Genomic DNA, 24,616 nt, shown 5'->3' on the forward strand with positions numbered 1-24,616 from the left:
CAGAATATCAGATTGACATTTAGATATCCAAAAATAACTTCTGCCGCCTCCTGATTCAGCCGTATCAAAATACATCTTCTTCCTGAAGTGTGGTGGTTTTAATGAGAAATGGAACGAAAGTTTCTGGTACAGAATGGTGAAGAATATGGGTGGAGAAAATGAATCAATTCTAGTGAAGAGAGACCTTTTCTTGAGTAAAGGTTATCAAGCAGGTGGAGTAACAGTTTAAAGGTATTCACCAATTTGAACGCAAAAGCTTAATGACAAGAAATACAAAGAGGCACATATCTAAGGAGGAATGACTAACATATTCCAAACCCAGTACTTTGGTGTGGTCCTCTGACTGAAGCCCTCCTTCCTGTAGGTGCCCTGCCCGTCTCAGTCCCCGGCAGCTACGCCGAGGCCCGGCCCCCTCCCTCCTCAGGCCATATCAAGAGACCCATGAATGCCTTCATGGTGTGGGCCAAGGACGAGCGCAGGAGGATCCTGCAGGCCTTCCCCGATATGCACAACTCCTCCATCAGCAAGATCCTGGGTGAGCCTAGCACTGGGCAGGGGTGGGTTTCACTCAGTGTCTCTATTCTGAGACGCTGCCTGGCACATGTGAGGGCACTAACAACAGCCACCTGCTTCTTCCACACACACACACACACACACACACACCACACACACATACACTGGCCTGAATCCCCTTCCTTGGACCAAACATTTACATTCCATTCTATTGTCGAGAGCTTGTTGTTGTGAGCAACCGGCTTTCACACACACACACACACCATCACTTTTGGGGACATTACAAAGACTTACATTAATTTCCTGTAGGCTTGACCACCACCTAACCATAACAATAAACATTACTTGCTTAACCCTAAGCTCAGCTGAACCTTAAAGCAAGTCTTCATCCTAATATTTAATGATTTATGTTGTGAGGGTTTGCATTTTGTTACCATAAATAAGGTGTGAGTAAGGCGGGTCCTCACAATGTGACTGTTACAACAGATTTTTGTCCATACAACTATAGGAATTCGTGTCCACACACACGCAAACACATGCAGACGTGAATACACACATGCTGACAAGACATGCAGTTAAACAGTTAAACAGACCATTCCCACTTAAAGTAATAGTCTGGATTGTATTCATTTAAATAGATCTCTGTTAAGTTGCTATTCTTTGCTGAATATGTTAACACTGTGACTCGATGATGAAAGCCCTTGCATTTTCAGTAGCAGCTTCACAAACTGGGTGTCTGTGACATTCACGGGAAAAATCACGAGCAGTGAACTTTAAATGAAACATCTTTTTCATCATTCAGCGGGCGGCTGATCCAAAGATGTCGCACAGGATCTCTGGTGAAACGACATCCAAAAACACATCTGCAGTTGCTGCTTGTTTCCGTAGGTGCCACCAACGAGGACGAAATGGAGATCTTACTGATTGTCACTTTAAATATCCAATTTTATTACTACTTACAACATAAATAGCTCATCTTCATCTACAGCGGGTTGTTTTTCCCGATGAACTCTGTGAGACCCATCTTTATGTCGTTTTTGACACCAATTCCTGCACCAGCTAAACTCACACCTTTCTGGTTGATGTGCGACAGATGTGTTAACCACACCTTCAGCCAGAGAGATCGAGAATGCCGCAATTCAAATCATCTTTGGTCAAATATAAATCTGTAAAATCTGAATTCTCATGTACCACAGTGACATCTTTTAACTGCAGAGTACACCGTAATGAAGCTCATTTTATCAAAATGTAGTGATCATTAAAACTAAAGTTTAAAAAAGTCAATTTTTAAATACATCATAATCTATTTTAAGGGGAAATTGTAACCACTTAAAGCAAGTATATCTCAAGGAAATTCAATCGAATGCAAATGGACTTAGTTATTTGTTTCAACTAATAACTAACTAACTAATAACTAAACAAATAACTAAGTCCAGTTGCATTCGATTGAATTTCCTTGAGATAACCATGACCTGGATGAATGAGAACATTCACAGGCAGACTTAAAGCAAGAACATGGACATTTTGAAAGAGGAAATTACACAATGTTCCTTTAACAAATTAAAAGTTGAACTGAAATGTAGTGAAGCACATTCTTGCTCAGTTCAGTCCACTCAGAGGTTCCTGCTGTGACAGCCTCACTTGCTCTGGTTGTGACCAGCAGCTTGCTTATCGGGGCTAATGTTAGGAAATGTGAGCAGACTTTGCTTTCTCAACGTTGCTTTGTAATTGACAATAATGAGAGAGTTTGCTGACTTAATGACTCCTCATTACTTGTGCTACTTTTGCACTATGCTTTAGCCCTGGCACATAGACCTACCCCTTGTTGCAGGTTGCAAAATGAGTTCATATTTTCTCCCAGTTCTTCACAGTTTGGACTCATGGTTCCAATTCCCAGGAACACAAATGCAAACTATAGATACTTTGTAATGAGAAAGGCCTCACATCCAGCCCAGTTACAGTCAGATCGAGGGATCCAGGTTCAGTGTGTAGCATTTAGGGGCTCTATTGGCAAAAAAGGAATATAGTGTTCATAATTTCATTTTCATTACCTTAGAAAGAGTATTTACTCCAATCAGCCACAGCATTAAAACCACCTGCGTGATATTTTGTAGGTCCCCTTTGTGCTGCCAAAACAGCTCTGACCTGTCAGGGGAAGGGACACAGGACCTCGGGGGGTATTTTGTGGCCACCGGCATCAGACGCCTTTGGATCCTTTGGGTCCTGTGCATTGATGGTGGGGCCTCCAGATGGGAGGGTGGATTCGGCTTATTCCGGTGCATCTAGATTCTCAGTCAGGTTGGGATGTGGGGAGTCTGCAGGCCATTGTAGGACATTCCTGAGCTGTTTTCAAAATGTGATGGGGTACATTGTCCAGCTGGGGGGGGAGGCTGCTGCTGACGGGACGAGCCGTTGCCATGGAGGGGGAGTGTATTTGGTCTGCAATGTTTAGGTGGGTGGTGTGTGTCAAAGAACATCCAGATGATTGCCAGAACCCAAGGTTTCCCCGCAGAACACTGCATTGTAAACAGATAATTAATGTTAGTCACTTCACCTGTCAGTGGTTTTAATGTTGTGGCTGATCGGGTGCAGGTCTTCTTCCACAGAGTCTGCAGTGTTTCACCACCATGTTTCTACAGTAACACAGAAGGGCCAATCCAAACACTGGCTCTAGTCTGTGCAACAGCCACTCTAGTGGATGCTGAGATAAGAGGTGTTCAATCTTAAACTAGATCGTACACACCTGACCTTTGTTTGTGGCATTATTGGACAGTGAATAAAGACAGTAAACAAGAGGGGAAAGAGGGGCAAAACATGCGACGCTGATGCACTTGAGTTGAGGGCTTTGCTCAGCCAGTAGGACTTCCCAAAATCTGTCACTTACTAAAACTAAAGCTAACACAATCACATCCAAAACACATACTGCAACTCTGAGCTGGGAAAAATGCTCTCTTCCCAAACTGACTTGCTTAGAAAAAAAAAAAACAATGAAGGTACTCCTCTTCATCATGCATTTCCTCTTCCCCTCATCCTCCTTGTGCCTTGTGTCTCTGTCTTTAGGCTCCAGGTGGAAAGGCATGTCCAACCAGGAGAAGCAGCCTTACTATGAAGAGCAGGCGAGGCTGAGCAGGCAGCATCTGGAGCGTTACCCCGACTACAAGTACAAACCCCGACCCAAACGGACCTGCATCGTGGAGGGACGGAGGCTGAGGGTTGGCGAGTACAAGGCCATGATGAAGAGCCGTCGGCAGGAGCAGAGAGCGTCCTACACGCACAGGTAGAGACTGATGCATGCACAGTCCAACATGCTTCACAGAGCTTTGAGATAATGAGAGTTTGTCCCTGGCAGATGGTGCTGACAATTCATTCCATTGACAAGAGTTTGCTCTGTACCTCCACATGTTGTAGACAATGCCTACAGCTCATAAAGCTCTTTTTTTAATTTGTGAAGACAAAGCAACAGTGAAGTAGGACTGTTTTTCAGTTTGTCCTCGACGATGAATAGCGTCCTTCGCCATTGTTCCCTCTAACTCCTCCAGCTAGTTAAGCTGGAGAAGTTCTTAGGAAGTGTTCAGTGATTGGGTCTGAGTGTTTTTCTGTTTCAGCGTTGTTTGTCTCACAGATGTTCTCATCAGTTCTCTTTCTAACCATTTTCAGAAATAAAATATGAATATCAGTGTAATAATGTCTCACAATGGTCTTAGATTTTCAATAAATCCAATTTCTAATTTCACTTAATTCAGTCATGTTTTTTTAGAGTTACTGGAATATGTTAAAGACTCTCTCCCATAAAGTAATGATGCTGTGGCATCAACCTATATGAATTCACTCTATGAACTTCTTGTACATTTGTCACTTCCTGTCTTTACAGTCAAACGGAATCACAGCAGATGCACTACTCCAGTGCTGATGGCCAGTACCCAGGAGGCACCGGCTCGGTCTCGGTGGCCATGCCCTTTCACCCTGCCTTACTGGAGCACTACCTTCCACAGGTGCCGCCCACATCACGCCGAGCGGAAGACCAGGCCCCACCCACTTCCCTGCCCAGGGAGAAAGAGAGAGAGAGGGAACGAGAGAGGGAGCGGCCTCCTTACAGCGAAGGAGAGGAAAGCGACGGGGGAGAGAGGAGTGAGGGGGAGCTGGTGCTCCTGACGGACTGAAGGGTGGGGGGGTGGTAGGGAAGAAAAAGTGAAAATGGAGGAGAGGAGAGGGTAGCTGAGGAGTAAACATGTGCTTTGCTGATTGACAGTCAGAGAAGGATGGAGGATGGACAGGGGAGGAGGGATTGAGTTGTCCCTGAATGAGGAAATTTCCCATGTGTTAAAGCGACAGTGAAGTCCCATGTAAATTCATTTCCAGTGAAACCCTTCACGCCACATACACTCACATAGAGGCGAGGTCTTATCTTACTCATTTCCTTTTATAGATATTTCATCAGCTGCTTTGTTCTAGAATACAGAAGTTTCACTGAAGCTATAATGTTGACATTTTATCGTTTAATCCCATACGCTTCTTGTTTCCTCCCATGTTGACTTTTGGCAAACAAAATCCCCCACATTGATTAGACTGACTGGGGGAAAGTTTTAACCAGAAATGTTCAATAGAATCCCTGTCTTCACCTGTTAGATTGCTGAAGGACTTCAGAGAAACTGGGAAACTTCTTTCTGGTAGGAGCAACAGGCCTGTGAAACTGCTTGTTATCAGTGTGTCAGTACTGCCCCCTGCTGGTGAAGCCTGGTTATTACTGAATGAAGACAGAGCTACCATCCAGCTCATAGCTCAGGTTGTCTGGACAGCATGCCACCTGAACACTTTGCCACCCTTTGATTTTCAAGGAAAAATTGAGGTGAGGGGGGGGGCAATTTGGTATCGGGCTTCCATAAAGGTTGTAGAGTCAGACGAAAAAGAAATCATAGTCAGGAAATGATAGTCAAATCCAAAAAGGAGAGTCTGAAATACTCTGACTTTAAATCCGTAGACTGGCTCAAGCTCCTAAAACACTGGATCTTACACCTCCCATAACGCAACCTGATAATGTCTTTCATTAGACCCTCCCTGTCTTTAAGTGACATCTCGAACATGTCTCATCACACCTAAAGGTTTTCAATCATAGAACCAATGAAATTATTTTTAAGAAGCTGCATCCCAGATGATACATTAAACCAACAAGCAAACCCTCCTCTTCCTCATCCACCCATATCACACTGTTCAGTTGAACTGTGCTGTATATGCTGTATATGTGTGTCTCAGTTCTCTCTCCATAGCATGGTGGGTTGACCTCAGCCTTACCTGTTTCTTTTTATACCTCTGTGTTTGCTTCTTTGAGTGTTAACTGATTGTTGTGTTGAGCACCTCCTATACGTGTGTCCCAATGTCTGCTGCTTTTTTGCTTTTTTGAGATGCAGCCTCCTGCAGTACTGCAGAAAATCTCCGCAAGCAACATCTTAAATATTGTTGTTTTTTTTTTTTTTTTGCCTTGACTGTTGTAAAATGTCAAGATTGTTGAAGAATCATCATTTTCTTGGTACAAGTACTTGTGGCTTTGTTCCAAGATAATGACCCTCTGACGTTTTTTTCTTGACTTTCCTGAAGCTGCACTGGCAGTCACTTGCAGATTTGAAGACTGAAAGCTAAACTAAATGGCATTTTTGGAGTGACAGATCAGTTGGCCTCATATTTTAATTAAGGCGAAGCTCCATCTGAATGGGCTAAACTGTTGTCTTCTTATCTCACCCTTTTGTTTCTTTGTTCCACAGACGTTTAGCAGAGAGGCAAACCAATCCCAGATCACATTTTCACATGGGAGCGGAAGATGTTGTTGATTGATATGATGAACTTAAAAACTCGCTCTCTAATGGTAGCTTCAGAGGTGTACCAATGGTCAATTAATGGTGAACTGTCAAATGTACAAACGTTTTGGGTGACTGAACCACTGGTCAACGTCATGAAAACACAGACACTAAAATCATCCATGGGTCTTTAGTAAATTGCTGAATATAGTGCTGCGTGCTAACAAACTGAGGGGCGATTCCATCCCCTTTGTTAGCAAAATGGACCCCCCCTCCTTGTCAACTTGCCATCCCTCCTATCATAGTAGCAGGGAGAGTACAGAGCCAGAGGGGGTTGCTTAGTTTGATATGTTAGTCTAGTCTGCCTCAGTGATCCTTCATCTGACTGAAGTTTGTACAGGATAGAATCTCTGAGCCCGACGATGGCTCTGAAATAGCAGTAGGCGGACTGTGCTGTGTACTGATAAACTCAAAGCACTGAATTTTGTAATTGCAACTTTTTCTCTCAGTCCTGACATTCTGTCAGTGTTGTCTTGGCTCTGTAATATTCTCCCAACTACATACTGTAAATACTCAATTCTATATTATATTGTTGCTTGTATACTCTACAGCGTAGTGTCATCTTTATGATCAAAGTGACAAGTTGCAACATGACTGAACAGCAAGACGAACATAAGGGCATACTGCTGCCTGTAGTATTCATACAATCTCTCTGTTATCTCTATTGAGTAGCATCTGTGTTGCTCGAGATACACGCCCCTTCCTCTCCCAGACCAAACTACCTCTGTACCAAAATATTTCACAGCACACATGACATGTAAGAAATAAGAAATCTTCAGATGCAATCATAAAACATGGTGAGCTGCATGCTAATGATGCTACAGTTTAGCATACATAATCTTAAACAAAATGTAAGACAAAAAATGTTAATAACTGGCAATCTCAGCTTGTCCGTTCCAAGTGAAGGTGGTGATATTTGGTGATGAGACACAAAATTACTGTTAAAATAGTGCGAGACATCATCCCCTCCTCCCAGTATATTTAGCTAATAGCATGCTGCTATTAGCCTGTAGGAATCCAAGGCTAACGCTACTGACCACATGGATAGTTTTGGTTTCTTTGTTGTTATCACTCAGTGACCATATTGACCAGTGGGACAATATAATAAAAACTTTGTGTACCTCCAGAACACTGGGGTCAATCCACCTTCAGCTAACTGTAAGGCTGACAAATCAAAATAGCAGGAAAAGACTCATTTCAGACCTTGGTGTGGGGTCTCATTTTAAACAATCACGGTCAGGGCTGTGGAGAGTTGATGGCTTGTGTGCACAGAGATGGCTATCAGGGGAAAATGTTTTTCTTATTTTAGTGGAGACTTGCTGAGGAGTCACCTGTCGTTACCCCTGCTGATGTAAATATAGAAAGAGACTTTATTTTGTTTATAAGAGCCTGTGTAACTTAAAGGTGTATGTTTCTCTATGTTTTCAGAGTTTTGTGTTGTTGATTTTTTTCCTGACAATAAATTGCTTGTGTTAATGGGGTTTGATTTTTGTTCACAAGCATGTGTGTGTGTGTGTGTGTGTGAATGTGTGTTTGGGACGGACCCCGGTTGGTTCAGTAATTACTTTGCTCCATAATTCAGGCCTCCCAGAGGTCGTTCCCAGGGCAACACACCACCTCAGATCTTCTCAGCTCATCCCCGCATTTACCAATTATATCAGCATGGCAGGGTATTCTCCCATGTTGTATTTTCCCCATTATGTATCTTCTGTTAAAATTAGCATCTCATGTAAACAGGCTGAACACAATGGAAAGCCTTCATCAGACTGTGAGCACTTCCGTTTACTCTTAACAGTAGAGTCTGAAGGATATCTTAAATAGTCAAGCACAGCTGGAACGAATAACACTAATTAATTACATCTGCACTCCCAGAGGACGGTCCAGTTTTAGTGACACACCATGTGTCACACCTGTGCTTTTGCAGCTGTGATAAATTATTATGTACTGCCATATGCAAGTTTAAGGAGCCTCTCCTGAGATAATAGTTTTAAAAAAACACTTAAACAAATTGAAGAGACCACAAATAGATGTTGACAGATGAGCTGGACATTTCTGTGGTCTTTCATTACTGCGACCTGGTGGCTTTTAACATGCCTCAGTGTTAAAGTGTGAAGTGAGCTCCTCCCTGACATGTTCTATCTCTAGGGCCACTGACGCTGAGTGAAATGTATTGGATGGATCGCCAGTCATATTTGGCACACATCACTTCAGTGCCGAGCAAATGCCTGCAAGACTAATGAAACTCCCACCAGTTTCAGCATGTTAACAGTTAGCACCAAGCACACAGTCTCTCCACACTCAACCGGATGAAGAGACAGAGGGGTTATAATATACTGTAATCTTTTTACAGCTCAGTTTTGAATGAAGTTAAATATAAATCAGTGATGATGTAGACTGGAGACATAAAAAGCTCCACGTCTACGAGCCATCATCATCGTCTGTTTCAGCCCCTGTGTGTGTGTGTGTGTGTGTGTGTGCGTTTTGGCAGGATGTCCCACAGCTAAGTTTTCTCCTTCCTTCCTCCCGTTATGGCAGAAGCACCGGGTCAGCTGGCACACCGAAACAAACAAGAGGAAACTGGAGTGTCAAAAGATGGCGGAGCTTCACGGATCCCCACAACTTTTGAGATTGGACAAATCAAAAGAATGCAGACATTTTGTCCTTTTAGACATTTTAATGGAAATATTTACTGACAGCTGTTAAATAATTCTTCTACAGACGTGTGAAGGATCACTGTACAGTAAGCTTTTTCACAGTATTTCTTACAGTATTTACATCCTCCATCTCTGCTGACCGCACACGCTGACACAGCATCGCCTGTAGCAGTGCATTAGTACATTTACAAAAGTCACAACTGCATGCCAAATGCTGGGTCCCTTTACACAGCGCTCAAAGCATTTATAAAAAGTAAATATCAGCATACAAAGGAAAAAAAACAATCTGTTATCTGTACAGTGTTTCTTAAAATCAAACTAGTACATTCACACACAAAAATAGTAAATCTCAAATGAACTGCAATGCAAACCTTCTGAAACCAACCATTTTGGTCTGATTAGACAACAACAACAACAACAAAAAAGGCGTGAAATGCAATGTTAGATTCACTCAATAAATAAACCCTGTTTAAAACTAAACCCTGTTAAAAACATAAAGAATGAAATCGTTGACAGCCAGCATGGAAGAGGAAATTCAAACGTCCTGTCGGGGATACTCGTGGTCACCACGAACACACACAGTGAACTTCGTCTGGTGTGATTTCACCTCAACCAGCGTGTAATGAAAGAGAAAGTTTCCAACAAAGTCATCATTCTAGTCATGTTAATGAGAAATCTGAATGACTCAAAGGATGAAAACTAGATTGTTAGCATTTATACTTCCTTGCTTCCTTGCAGTCAACAGTGCAAATAATCTTTAGCTAATTTTAGCTAGCTTTTTTGTAAACTAAATAATTTACAAATAAGACATGGAGGAGAAGAGCTCTATGATAGGTATCATTAAACATTTCCTGTGGGTACTTTAATGCCTGCTGTAGCCAATGTAGATTTTTTTAGAAATAACAACCCTAAGCTGTTTTTTATCTTTTTTTCAGTGTGTCAACAGATTGTGGCAATTGAGCAAAACGCATCTACTGATCAGCTTTTAAAAGCTCTTGGAAAAAAAACCAAAACAAAACAGTAAGTGAACCTTGAGTTAAAATCTTTAAATCAATACTAATAACACTAATAATCAACACTAATAATAATGAAAAGATTTCGTTGTTTTCCAGTGCAAGTTTGTGAATGTATAACCTACACAAAATCTTGTTGTTGTTGACCTCTAGTGGGTCTCAAATCCAAATAAAGGCATTAAAAACATTGCTTTTCAGCCTGGAATGAAGTCTGTAAAGACCTGCCAGTTATTTTGACAGTTACAGTTGGTTGTTATTGGTTTTGCTGCCACGCTTTCTGATGGCATACAACACAGTGGGTAAGGTGACCACTGACCCAAACAGCTGATACAATATTCACGCAGCTTTTTTAGGGCAACTTCAAATCTGAGTGGAATGTGTTTCAGCACAACCCTAAATTTAGTGTTAGCCTTCAACTTAGTCACAGCTGCAGTTATTTAAATGTCAGGGGAAACTTCCAAAATCCCAAACTGTGTCACCAGACGAGGTCCACTCGGGCTCAGTATCCTCTATTAAGTGAATGGAGAAATTCATTCACTGCTCATGGAGTGCAAACGCCCTTTTCATCCAGGCTGAATTCCTAGCGGGGTATTAGGATTGTGCGTTGAAGCAGCAAGCTCACTAATTTGGTCTTTGTCTGCAAATCTACTAAGCAGATTACTCCACTATTAGTTTCCTAAAATAACGGCCTCTTGATTATTCACAAATTAAAAATGCACTACTGACATGGGCGATTTGCGCTTTTTCAAGATAACGTCTCTCAAACACGTGCCATCGTATGAGTGCTCTTTCACCAAGCAACTCTTAGATCCATTTAGCTTCACAAAGCCCCTGAGTTTTAGTTCACCTTCAGAAGGCTCCGATCATCACTCCTATGGAGAAGAACCACCCACACGTTTAAAATATAAACGTGACCCCTCTGAAAGCACTTGTGTCGTTCCTCGGGTTAACTAACCTGACTGGAAACCATTAACATCAGTTAGTCTCGGTCTGTCCTGCTGTTCTGAGAGGCTGCTGCTCACTTGGTAAATTATTAAGCCTGTCAGTTACATGAGACCCGCAGTGGAGGACAAAGGTCAGAGCTCAGTGTCTCCCCCTGCTGGGCATATGAGGGGCTGAATATCTTGGAGAGAGAGAGAGAGAGAGAGAGAGAGAGAGAGAGAGAGAGAGAGAGAGAGAGAGAGAGTGTGTGTGTGTGTGTGTAAGAGACAGGACAGGACACAACCCTTTTCTGGAGCCAATCATGCATTAAACAGCTTCAGCAGATATCATATCTGGAGCTCAGATTCATTCATGAAAATGGAGGAGTGAATCGTGAGCTGAAGTTCATCATGACCAGAGGTGAGGTGTCAAACTATCTGAAGTTTGCAAAAAGCCAAATAAAAAAACTATTGCAGACCTTTAATATGTAAGCAGAATTCAAGTCCGAATGAATCACAGGAAAGAACCTGTCAAGGTCTGATTAAATCAAAGTTGATTCAATGAACAATGAGAAAACTATTCAATGAGAAATGAATGAGTAAGGTCTCATTCATTTCTCATTGTATCCAAACCAAACCAGGCATTGCAGCGATTAGCGCAGGGTTGTTTGGCTGCGTGGGAGGACACAACTGAGATAGCCATCGTTGTTTGGTCCGTGAACTCTCCCTGGATAGTGCCTGGTTTCCAGAGAGGCTTTCTCCACGTGTTTGCAGAGTGTTTCTCCTCCCCTGCAGGTGCAGTCTCCTGGCAGCACACTGTGGTTTGAGGCAACCAACAACATAACAGAAGCTAGTAATTTGGTGGCCCTCTGAATGTTTGCGCACAGGTCTTTTTTTTGGCCTACATAACAGTATCGGTTTCACCCTGACAACAAACAGGTCATGTCAACCAGTGCTAATCATAAAACATAAAAAAATGTCTGCTGTAAGTATTACAGTACATTTAGTGCAAACAGCTTGAACAATAACAGTTGACAAGCCAGTCCGAATGCCAGCTTACACGCATTTCTCCAAAAGGTGAATCTGTTTAAACTTTTTGCCTCAGTCTAAATACACTACCCAAGCCTAAGTGTCCTCTAAGACAAACTGTAATAGCAACTGACTTGCACAGGTACCTTGTGTCTGCCTGCAGTTGCCATATTTTTTCCATCTAAGTAATGGCTGATCTCATGACAGTGTCACAGATAACCCATTCCTGCCTCTTTTGGAAGCTAGACTTGGTTTGACCCCCAAATATACCTTATGCAATGTCAGATTACGTAACACAAACTGGCTCCAAATCTGGGGTGTGAATAGAAAAGGATTACAGTGCGGGGCTGAGAGCAGTCGCTGAGGTTAACGTGGCCTGCACAACAGTTGCCACTGACTTAACTTGAAAAAAGAGATATGAAACAAAACCGAGGTGGAGGGAGGAAATCAAAGATGGTAACGTGAAGAGGGAGCAAAACACAGGAGGGCATAAAAGAGGGGAGGAGGTGTTGGCAGTGGGGATGACCGAGGTTGCAATTTTCCAAGAGGTCCGGAAAGTTTAAATGGAAAGTTTAACCGAGCGATTCGCTGTAACCATAAAAGTCAAGAAGGTGGAAAAAAGGGTTGAGGACAGAAATGCACTCAGAGTTTGGAATTACATTTACTCAGGTCCCCCTCTTTTAGCCAGCATCCATCTCCTCTCCTTCAGGATCACTTTCCAATTTAACACAAAGCAACACTTACTTAAAGCAACACTAACAACCGAGAGTTGTTTCACCTGAGATGTTAAATATACCACAATGTCTTCACATAAATAAATAAATGCACATTTAGCTACTCTCTATCACAGATTGCTATAACACAACAGTGATTCAACCTACAGCCAGTCAAGGAAAAGCTTCTCCATTTCCACGTCTGTGTCCGAAAGTCTGTTACACATCTAGCAGCAGTAGTTTGCTTGAAATCACTAAAAGGAGAATCAACTGCAACAACAGAAAAAGATCAGGGGAAAGAAATGGTTGTTTGATGCACAGGTGATCCTGTGGACAGTACAGTGCTGAATTACAGCAGCTACAAGATGGAAAATCTCATAGACATGAGCTTAAAGAGTTAAAATGTGCGCACACAGAAGAAGGAATCATCTCACGTACACACCACATGGAAAATCTGCGGAATCCAAGGTGAAATGCCTCTCTTGTCACTTCCTAACTATAATGAGGCCATGGCATTGAGGCATAGATAAAGCACACAGAGAACAGGACCGGCTATCTGTTAACGTCAGCATCAAACCCTCCTTAACAGCCTCGTCCCTGTTTTCACCTTCATTACCAGCGTTGTGGAACATTTTGATGCCAGTGTGGCAGCCAATAAAGCAAGTTCTAAGTCAGCGATCTCTATCTGAAACTCCTGACTGCTGTGCTCACCGCGCCTGGTTCAGCTGCGACTAAAAGGGAGAGCAGGATGTCGGGTTTCAAGATAAATTAAGAACATACACAAGAGCACAATCCCACACATACACACGGAACTCGTGGAAGCTGTAAAATTCTTGAGCTACAGTTGTGACAGACACGGAGGGAGGCTGGAGGAATGAGAGAGTAATTGCGCTTGTTGTAGAGAAGGATGTCAGGTAGATCGAGTGGGTGGTCCATCAACAGCTGACTCACAGAGAAGATTTCCCGCCCTACAGGAAGTCCCAGCTGTTCCCTCCTTTCCTCCGGTCTTCTCCCCGCATTCTGTCTTCCCGTCTCCCTTTATTCTGGGATCTGCAGGGCCATCACCGCAGGTTTGGTCTTGAAGTACTGGTTGAACCGCAGCACAGCGTACCTGCAAGACAGAAGGGCAAAATGGTGGTGATGTCGCACAATGACGAACTCGATTTTGAATTCTCCTTAGTTTTTGTGTACCAGGGGGGAAAATGTACATCCTACAAATCGTGATATAAGGTCTATTCTTACTTTTAGTTATGTTAGCTGTCTTCAGGGTCCATTTGGGGCTTAATAATTTCACAATTAGCTTTGTAAGACCAGGGTGGTTTCATGAACATTTGGTATGCCATCGCTCAGAGGCTGAGCTCACGTTGGTTAGCAAATGAGTCGACTGACCAACACACACTGCAGCATTTTACAAAACTGTCCGCCACGAAAAATATAACTCTGCCAACAGTTTCATTTCAAAAGACCGGGAGGCCAAAGTGAATTGTAGAATTCTCAAAAGATTTTCATGCCTGTTAAATTTCTTACCAAGATTATATAGGCTCATTTTTGAGCAAACACAAATTTCAGTTTCCAGTTCGACTTTCTTTGCAGCAGCAGTAGTCTAATCAGCAGACAGGCTCTTTTTGACAGTTTAATATGCAAAATAATTCACTCTGCCCACTCTAGCACTGCCTGTCTATGACTGAGGCAGGACAGATTAGGTTGCCACCCATAAACCTCCTTAAGTCTACTTCCTTTCTGTGGACTACAGGAGGCAGACCTATCAGTGTGTGTTACAGGTGTGTGAGCAGAAAGTGTTAAGTGGTATGGATGCTCACAGAGAAAATAAGACAAGATGGCTTCTGGGTTTTTGGTTTCTGGCTTTCATTTAACCCATGCTGACAGATTCTCTTGAGACACACAGTCTAACACACTCTGTGTGTGCGTGTGGCGGGCTGTCCCCCATGCAGCTCTGAATTTTTCACACATCTTACCCAAGGAAGTCAAAGTCGATGGAGGAGTATTTGGCCTGGATGAGCGCCCAGAAGCCCCAAAAGAAGTGAGAAGCCTTGAGAGAGACAAATCAAATTAATGTGAGACACAGCTGGCTGTGAGTGCATGAGAGACAGTAAGAGTGTGCGCATGTAAATATATTCCTCCTCACCAGAGCAAACTTGTTGACCTGTACATAGAGCGTCTCCAGCTCTCGTGGGCTGACCTCCTCGGTTTTCTTAGTGAAGAGCTTGTAGGCCTGCAGGTACACTTTCAGCCAGTCCATCTGCATCTCCCGACTGGGGTACAGCCCATAGTCCAGCTCTGCCATTCCTGATCATACACATGGACACACAGTGGTATCACAGGCCGTACTGTATGCATAGAACTACGACTTTCACAATAAACATTTGTGTTGGCCGATATTGTCCCAAAAATAACTCTGAAGCTTCAAAGCTTCTACCGTTGCCATGGCGATCAATGTCCAAATCAGTATACAAAAGAAGGAAATATTGTAATGGAGTGGAGTTTAAGTATTCGCAAACATAAAAACTTTAACTCTCCCAATGACTAAAACTGCTGTTCTCATCTCTCATTAAACATAAATATGATAAACAGCTAAGTATATACATAAATAGTTTGTGTTGGCTAAAATGTTGGTGACTCATGTACAATCACACATGTAAAAAATATGGAGCAATACGATAAAGTCAATAATGAAATTATCATGACAGGCGTAGACACAACATGAACGCTAAAAGACGGATCACACTGTGGTGCTACAAACCTGCAAATTCATTGAAGTGGTTGCCGATGTCGAAGGCCTGGTAGTTGTAGCTGGAGTATTCATAGTCTATGAAGCGAACATGACCTGAGAGACAACAAGAGGACAGTAGGACAAAGTGAAGTGTACCTGCTGGTAAACAGCTCTCCTTCAGTCACTGAGAAGAAGGCATCAAAGTCTTTGCGGTGTGCAGCTTATGCAGCCTTTTGCAGCTTTAAACATCGTTAACAAAAAACTCCAAACACCAAACTGCAGACTTAATAGACTGGAGGGGCTCAGGTGAAGGCCTGTGGCACAGCGTTTATACCTGATCCCAGTGGCCACACTCGCCATGGGAGAACGATCAGTCAGACTGTGGGCGACAAAAGCTGCTTACCCTCTTTGCTGTTGTGGATGATGTTCTTGCAGAGCAGGTCGTTGTGGCAGAGCACCACAGGGGAGCCCAGTGTGGAGAGATGCTCTTTCATCCACACCATCTCCTGCTCCAGAGCCGCCTTGCTGGGAACCTCCTGCTGGATTCTGGACAGGGAGAACCGAGACAGATGAGGAAAGTTGAGCTTTTACATGCACATTTCAGTTTCTTCTCTTGAACTGCTGTGACAGCTATGCAGTGTGTGAAAAACAGACACGCAAGCATGGTAACAAAAAGGGAAAAAAAACAGTTTTACTGATTCTAATTAACCAAAACCAACAGTTTTTACTTGTTTTGATATCACCACAAAGTGGGAACATACAGTATGTGAGGTGAAAACAAGTGAGGCCAACATGCACAGACAGCACATGGGCCCAGTGGGACTGTTGCCTGCTGGCTGCAGGGAGTACAGTAACAGAGAAACAAGCTCTCAGTGGACACTCATGATGCTGCAGGGTGTACCTGAACCACTGTGGCTACACTTTTTATGAAACAAGTTTTGAGACCCCTGCTTATTTAAATGTATGTCATTTTCCATTTCTGTGCACGTAACACATGCCCACTGAACACTGACAGCCTGCACTCAGGCCCGGTCACAGGACATTCACTGACCACGTCGGATCATCAGCATGTGTTGGTCTCAAACTGGTATTATTGGCTAGCGAAGAAAGGGTTAAGTAACTGAGTTAGCGTCTCAGCCAACCAGACTGGTGTGCTGAGCAGAGACCCCTGTGCTAGCTGTAATGGGCTTATGGGACTTAATCCACAGTCAGGCTGATAGCAGGAGATGAGCGAGAGCTGGGAGGGAGGCGCACACACACACACACTCTCTCCCTGGAAATTTCTACCTGGCTTGCTGCCTCTCCTTCACCCACATGACCACAGTCATGACTGTTCAACCTTTGACTGGTGCAAACAGCCAAACATTTCACACTGCTGAGTCCTGGGGGGGTGGCCCAGATGGATCTGGATGCTATTATGATGAATATTATACATCACACAGATCTCTGGCAGCTAATTCTTTGAAAATGCCTGCCAACATCTGGGCAGATTCGATACAGCCTGCTTCAGACCACCACAGAGCAACAAGTGTCTCCTGTCCAGGACCAGGACATTCTTGCTGACTGCGTAACTAAGGAGGACAGTAAAGTGACCTGATACTCTGTGCTAAGCAAACATCTGCTGGCCCACTGCATGCCTCAGACTCCCTAATCCAGTCAGCTATTATTGTTAGTTATATAAGCCACACGCAGGACTTCATCTAACAGACATCAGAACAAAGATATCAGCTGGGACTGGGCAGCTGGCCATGTTATGAAACGGTCTACCTATGAGGGCTCCGCAGGTCCAATCAAGATGCAAACTGACACATCCTCTGGTTTTTTCCTTCCCCTTTCCCATATATGTAAATGTCGTTCCATGAAGTGCATTTCTCATCATCAAATGATCCAGCCTGATGTGTGTATGTCAGTCCAGTCAAAAGTTGTCTGAGTTGATAGTCATAAACACTCACACAAGTATTTCATGTTATTGCCCCTACAGATAAAATGTTTCTTTCGTCCATAATGAACCAAACTGTTTCAACAAGGCATCAGTTGGCTTGCAACATCTCGAGTGTTTAGCCCTAACTACATAACATATTCAACTCTGAGCCTACAGCTATGCTAGCAGCTCTGTGAGGCAGTCTTTAAGCACAGCAGAGCTTTAAGTTAAATCCTAACGTGCTCATAATGACAATGTTAATTAATGTTTGCCAGGGTAAATATGTACCATATTCATCGGAGTGTGATAATCCTGAAACGATGGTGTTTACAGGGAAGCAGGAGCTTTTGCAAAGCAATAAGCTGCCCAGTCAGGTGGATTTATTCAGATTTTTGATTATGTTGTGATTATAAAATAATGATTTTATAACACACATTCAGTTTTTTGACACCAGGAACAGAAAAATCCTCAAATGTATTAAAACATGAGGGGTGAGCTGAAAGATTTTACATTCTCAGTGTCTGGCTGTATCTGTAACTGCCACCTCACAGTCAAATTTCTGTCCACTCTAACAAACAGCCAAAAGTACAACTCAGCTCTTGTCTAAAGGAACAGTAAGATTAAACATTAAACAAGGTAATTTGCTTCATCCTGGTACAAAATGTTTGATAAAATTACTTCACTGAGTGTTCTCTAATGGCATCAGGCTTGGAGAAAGTTGACCCTGTCCTCATAACTAGTGTTATAGGCAAATGAGGCTGGGCTCCACGAGCAATTTGCATCATCATCATTGTGTGTGTGCGCTGAGGCACGAGCAGGACTACCTAGTAAAGGCCTGAACACGCTCCCAAACGGACACATGCACAGACAGCTCTGTGTACAACACAGAAGCAAAGTTCTTCTGTTTATTCTACTCTCTAAAGTCTGCTGGGGGGACACATTCACCATATATGCAGACATATTCTGTAGCTTGTTGCAGCACAGTGTACGTGCAGACAAGTCTGGGCGGTCACAAAAGTTGGAGGTACGCAGCCTGTGGACGAAACTTACACCACACAAACCCTTGCGGACAAGAATAATAAAATTTCAGCTCAAGGACCACTGAGAAGCCGACTCTCACCTGGTGTTAGACGCTTGGTCTGTGAACTCTGTGGCCACAAGCGAAAAGTATTTTCGCATCTTGATCCAGAGGTTAGGTTTGGGGATGCAACCATTGTGGGCGTGGATGGCATGGATACGAGCCATCTCCCTGGCTATCAGTCTGAGAGGAGACACGTACAAACAAAAAAAACAGAACGTTACCAGAAGGCATGTTGCTGAACACACTGAAACCCATCAGTCTTGTGACAGACAACCTTGCTATAGGATTAAGATACGTTTACTTTCAAGGTTAGATTAGGACAAGTGTCTCTCGCAGAGGTCATGGAAAGAGTCCAATGAAAACAACTGAATACATCATGTGACCACACTGAGCTGACGTAGGTTACAAAGTATATAATAGCCACCAAGGACAATGTGTGCTACAAGAATAAGGTGTAATATTGACTGGTTATGGCCCATTTCAAAAAAAATGCTGTAGAAAAAACTCTTTGGAGTCTTTCACTTGTTTCTGCAGTATAAACCATCTGCTGTCTATCATTTGCATGTGACTCGTGTGTTCTCTTAATTTGCCTCTTTCCTGTGTGTTGTCCAGGCATCTCTGCATTGTAAAGTAGTTTGTCTGAATTTGTACAATGTAGAAACCTGAGAGGATTCTGGGCACAACAGTTCAATGCTGCCTTGCACAGTCCTAGAATACATCCACCTCTGGGCCGAGTCTGTACATATCCTTAGTGGTTCCATGACTCTACCGGGTCCTTACCTGAGTAAGGAAGGATCTCTGACGTCCTGCGTCCCAAGAGCGTCCCCCTGCATGAACTCATAACAGATGCCATTCTGAAATGTGCAATAGAGACGAGGAGCGCAACCATTGGCATGCAATACCTAAAGGAAAGACACAATAGTATAGAATTCATAGGAATTAGATGGGAGAAACTACTCTAAAGCACTTATCGATTAACTGGGAATTTACTTCCTGAACGTTCACAGGAGAGCACAACCCATTTGAGCCATTTGCTTTCACACTACCTGAAAGCTTTTGAGCTCATTGTCTCTGTCCACAATCAGCTCTGTCTTGTTCCCATATACTCGGACCAGGACCACATCATCCGGACTGTCCTCCACGTAGCAGCCCACTAGCTTGTTGGTAGTTCCATCAGTGAAGAGCTGGAAGAGGAGGAAAAGAAATCATACAACCTGAAATACAGACGAATACCCCCAACTTCCGACTATACAGCACCAGAATAACAAAATTTCAAATTTGATTTTATTGTAAAACTTACTTGACATATTAAATTACATAAAAACTACTATGAAGAATAAACTATATATAGATGCTCTAATGGTGTAGTCTTGTTATAGTAGGTGCGTGTACTGTACAGTCATATTTCCAAACTAAAGGTACGACACACTCCAAAAATGGTTAGAGCTGGTCAATACTGAGCAACTGGCTAAAGGTGAAAGTGGAAACTGTGCAGATGTTAAGAGTCATTCAGTTGTGTTTACGGGGGTCAGATCAAGATGGCAGGATGCTGCTCACTGTGTTTACTGTCAGATAAAATTGTCACACATCAAAACTTGAGAGAAGTAGTAGTATTTTGCACTTAAAAGCAACTCTGTTTGTACTGGGGTTTCTCGCATGAGGTATGATGATTTTTCAGCAGGATGGTGTTGGTGCTGCATTAATGAGTCAACAAATTTAGTCAAACACCTCTTCTAAAGTGCAGAGCGAGCAAAAGGCCTTCTGTGTCTGAGGATGGGCCTTAAATATCTGAGTGGGCCAACATCACTCCACTGGAAACCGGTGGGCTGGTCCATCCCACTGCAGCAAACACAATAACAACATACACACATCTGCCCCGTCCCAGACGCTCACTCATACATATCTGGCATTCCACACATGGTTGACCACAAAGATGGGCATGCAGGCATCCCTGTTATGACCGTACGTACACAAGCATACACGCCTTTGCTACCACATGACTGATCCCTTCCACCCGCCACACAATACACCACTAAGACCAGCGATCAATACATCGACAGACAGCGATAAGCTTGGACCCAGACAGAGGTAAACATCCATATACTGCCTGACTTTTGCTTTTTCCACAAGTGAGCGCACGTTCCGTGGTCTGACTGGACAACCTCTGAGGTGGCCTTTCTTTGGCAGAGACGAATAAATGCAGTCTTCAGCGTGAGAAAGTTGTAAGCGGAGACTGTTGCTCTCGCTGTTGGCTCACTCTGTTGTTTGCAGGAACTCAGCGGGTGTGTGGGATGTTTGGAAATGAACAGTGTGTATTTACAGTAAAAGTCTTCCTGTCCAGGTGGCAGGGCTAATCAGGTGTTTCTGTCAACAACGCTGCCCTGCTGCTCTTCCCCACAGTTATCGTTCATCAAAACAATGGTCCTGCTGCTTGAGAACACCCCACTGCGACTGAACCAAATAATAATTTAAGTTTTTTCTTTTAAAAAAAAAACAAACAAAAAAAAACATTAATCTGACACTCTCCTAACTCCATTTCTGATATGACCTACTTCGTGAGTACACTTGGCCAGTCGGGCTGCTGTACCACTCCGTGAGATCCCAACCAGTGTTTGGGTGGAGGTTACTGAGAAAAGCCCTGCTGGTCTAGCCTGCGGAGACTGAGGTAAACACTCGGTCAGGGACTTGGCCGCAGATTTGTGCATAGGTGGGGTATCAGATCTAGAAAGATTTGCCAGTAAAATGCAAACACCTGGTTGCATTAGCTGTGTTCAGTGAGCCAGTGGAGAGTAAGAATAGTAATTGGTGTTATCGTGTCCACTGTCAGAGCTACTTCAAAGACTTTGGACTGCCGATGACACATCAGTCACTTGATCCTTTTAGGGGGAATCAATTATGCATCTTACTTTCTTTACAAGGTGAGTCTCTAAAATGGATCACTCAACAACACACTAAATGCGTAAGGGTAGTTGCATTGGTCTCTAACCATTTGGTAGAGGATGTTCAGTTCAGTAAGCGACATCCCTGATTCAGTATGCCCTGTGACCCAAACAGTCACTGTGAAAAAGAGTCTATTTATGTACATGTGTTTGCACATGCAAAAAAGAAAAACACAAGTTTTACCTAGACCATTTTGCCTGTGCTCCAGTTGGTCTGTATCAGCTGTTCTGTGTCATGCTAGTTGGCTTAGTGTTGCTGCTCTACCATATGGGAACATTACAGTTTCCCAGTTAGTTACAGCGAAAAAGAACAAGTAGTGTCAAGCCCTAAACCGACTTTGCTCAAGTGAACAGACTGCAGACCACATAAAGCAGGGGCTCCGTTTAAAGGTAGCAACAAAGTTGTGTTTCTGACTGTCATCAAGAGATGCAGGTCTGTGTGAGCTACAGGTAGACAAGCTGCACAGAGGCACACAGGTGAAAGGATGACAAACGCACTTCAACTGTGTTCACACAAAATCCATGGGTGTATTCATATCTGCTTTTGTATGGAACTGCCATGAAACAATCGGAAAGTAAGATGTTGTCTCTGTGATTTCCACATCATTCACGTTACACCTCACTCAACCAGTGGGGCTATCGCTCCGTCTGCCCCTCTCTCTGTCAGCTGAGCTGCAGAGGAGTGGTCAGCCTTGAATTGTGTAGCAAGTGAAATGTTCTACATATGGGCAAAGTGCTTGAACTCACTTCAATGCCCCTTCACATGTCAGTAAAAATCAAAAATGCCCTAGCGGAAAGATCTCCAAGCAGCAGCGCCGATCCAGTGCTCAGACCCCACCCCAACAGCTGATGTTCCTACTACCATTAACATTCAGTCACACCATATTCAAAACATCAGTCACACCAGATTCAAAACAAGGTAAGAAAACAAAAGAGACATAACAAAGAGGCAAGGCTGAGTAACAGTAACTGATCAGTAAAGTATAAAACAGTCTTCATGAGGTGTCTCTGCTTCCTTGAGCAATTATCAATCACCACATTTCTCAATCAAACTGGCCATCACGTCACTGACTGAGATGACGTGTAGCTGTACGTGTGGCTACATGATGTGTATTTTGCACATATCTGTTTGTGACAGGAATATTACCCTAGTAGCTTTTGAGGTAACTAATTTACTGGCCTTAGTTTGCTAGCTTCGTTTGAGTCTGACAGCGTCTGACTAACTTAATTAACGTTGTTATTATTCCATTTTCCTATCAAGACTACATACACATTAAACATAAGGCTTATTCATTCCTAGACTGCGAAGAGCGAGTGGCTAAAGGTGTGTCACTTGCTCAGAGAAATGACCGTAGCCAGTAGGTAACCTTAACGTTTCCACGGCCCTCCTCCTGGCTCGTAATGCTTGGTGATGCTACATGGCTGTCTTAACCTAGCCTAGCATACTCTGATCAGTTAGCTTAGCGGCTAACGTTACCTTCGTCTTGACATGGCTCGCGTCCCACGCCGGCCTCAGCTCTTTAATGAGCTTCATCGCCCCCTCCGTCACGTTGTGTTCGTCCACGAAAATGGGAATTTTTCTAATTACTGGCGACCCAACTGGCACATGTATCTGCGTCTCCATTCTGCAGCCGCTTCACTTGTAACGCTAATCTCAGAGCCCTTCTCAGATATTTCTCGAAACTGCAGCATACAAATGTTGCTTGGTTTATAAGTCGCGTAACGCTGGTGTGTTTTCGTGTTATGCTTGAGATATTTATCTTGCTCGATTGCAGTTGAAGCAATGAAGAGCTGAAAGCAGTGATGATGTGCGGTCAAACTGCCGGCTCTGGATGCTCGTCGCCGGTTTTCTTGGGAGCCGTCAGCCAACCAGCCAACTGTACCATTTCCTCCTACTTGGCTCCGCCCGCCCGGGATCATCCGATTGTACCGCCGGTAGAGACGCACCGCAACCGAGCACGCCCATTGACTCCGAGTGTGTCCGAATGGAGGCCGAGTTCAGCCGAATAAGAAGAAGGCGCTTGACACGCACTTCATAGAAAGTATGCAGGTTGGGAAATCTCTTTTAAAGAAGACCGAGCGTTAAACAAGTGACCTACATCAGAATAAATGTGCCAAATGTATCGGTAGCAAACTCACCGAATCGGTAATTTACTGAACAAGTTTACTTCCTGTCTTTTTTTTGGAGTTTTGTTCTCATTTAATGTGAAGAACCGCAGGGTGTCACGTGAGCCTCGAGGACGAGATCAACGCCCAGTCTGTGCCTTACAGCTGCTGGGGAGGAAACGAGATGTACAGCACAGTTATGACTTACTAAGAAAAGATAAGATCAAATGTGTTCATTCCTGGGAAATTCCTGAGGATAAAAAAAACTTAACAAAAATACAGTAGAAAGAAAAACAACTACACAATAAATAAAAATAAAAGCTATGTGCAATGTGTGCAGAGAGTATACACAGAAAAGTGCAGATTAAACTGATTTAATAAAGCTATATACAATAGAGTATAGGTCAGTGTATGTAACTCTGCTTTATATGCATACGTGTAAGTCAAAGTGTCAGTTGCAAGACTGGCCCATGAAGATGCATGATAGTTTAAATATTGCAGCTAAATACTTATGGAAATCTTCATCAGCAAGGACAACATCCAGCCAGCCAGATGAATGCGACGAATTAAAGCCACAATATTGTCACTATTGCAGTACCAACCCTCAGCCAGATGGTGGCAGCATAACAACAAAAACGTCTTTGCTAAGTTTCAGGAACGGGGAGAGGATACTTTAAATTAAAGGATCACCAACAAGTCATATCTGCTGTTTGTAGCTGCTGACTGAGAGGAGTTTTCAAACGTTTTCATGTCTGTCAGGGGCGGTCTGTCTGTCTCAGGTTACGTCTCACCTGTCGCCCTCTTTGGACACTTTTGCTGGCAGTCAGTTGGTGTGTAGCAGAGATGGTCTGATCAAAAAGCCACTCACACATTCCCATATAACTTCTCATGAGTGTGTTAGTGCTTAACATAACAGCATAGCTCTGAACACACTGCACACATACTGTGTCACTGTCTGATTTTTTATGAGTTTGCATTAGACATTTTGACAGACTGGAAAGTCACCGGATGTAATTTTGTGCAGAAAAAAGATCTTTCTAAGAATTTGGGACTCCAAGCTAATGAGCTGTCAGTCAGCGCTGTGGTTGTCTGAAGTCATCCTGTTGCTTCCATGCTCATCATGACTCTGCTCTCGAACCGAGCGGCC

At 43.3% G+C, this 24,616-nt stretch overlaps 2 protein-coding genes across 6 annotated transcripts in view; one reads left to right on the forward strand and one right to left on the reverse strand.

Annotated features, from left to right (window-relative positions):
* LOC124056909 (transcription factor SOX-13-like) overlaps positions 1-5,609 on the forward strand; it is a 37,448-nt gene extending 31,839 nt beyond the window's left edge. For all 5 annotated transcript variants that reach the window (XM_046384853.1, XM_046384851.1, XM_046384855.1 and 2 more), the window contains exons 12-14: positions 365-535; positions 3,574-3,790; positions 4,385-5,609. In XM_046384853.1, coding sequence (XP_046240809.1) covers positions 365-535; positions 3,574-3,790; positions 4,385-4,673 — 677 coding nt within the window. In that variant the 3' untranslated portion in view covers positions 4,674-5,609. The remainder of the gene's footprint in view (positions 1-364; positions 536-3,573; positions 3,791-4,384) is intronic.
* A 3,407-nt stretch (positions 5,610-9,016) lies between these two features.
* On the reverse strand, positions 9,017-23,574 carry etnk2 (ethanolamine kinase 2). Its single transcript, XM_046384856.1, has 9 exons — positions 22,841-23,574; positions 19,471-19,608; positions 19,205-19,326; positions 18,464-18,604; positions 15,826-15,968; positions 15,453-15,536; positions 14,838-14,998; positions 14,668-14,741; positions 9,017-13,802 (listed from the first exon to the last, which is right to left on the reverse strand). The coding sequence occupies exons 1-9, from the start codon at positions 22,985-22,987 to the stop codon at positions 13,730-13,732; spliced, it is 1,083 nt and encodes a 360-aa protein (XP_046240812.1). The 5' UTR covers positions 22,988-23,574; the 3' UTR covers positions 9,017-13,729.
* Positions 23,575-24,616: the final 1,042 nt, after the last annotated feature.

Source organism: Scatophagus argus, chromosome 3 (genome assembly GCF_020382885.2).
Source record: "Scatophagus argus isolate fScaArg1 chromosome 3, fScaArg1.pri, whole genome shotgun sequence".
In the NCBI taxonomy this organism is placed as follows: Eukaryota; Metazoa; Chordata; class Actinopteri; family Scatophagidae; genus Scatophagus; species Scatophagus argus.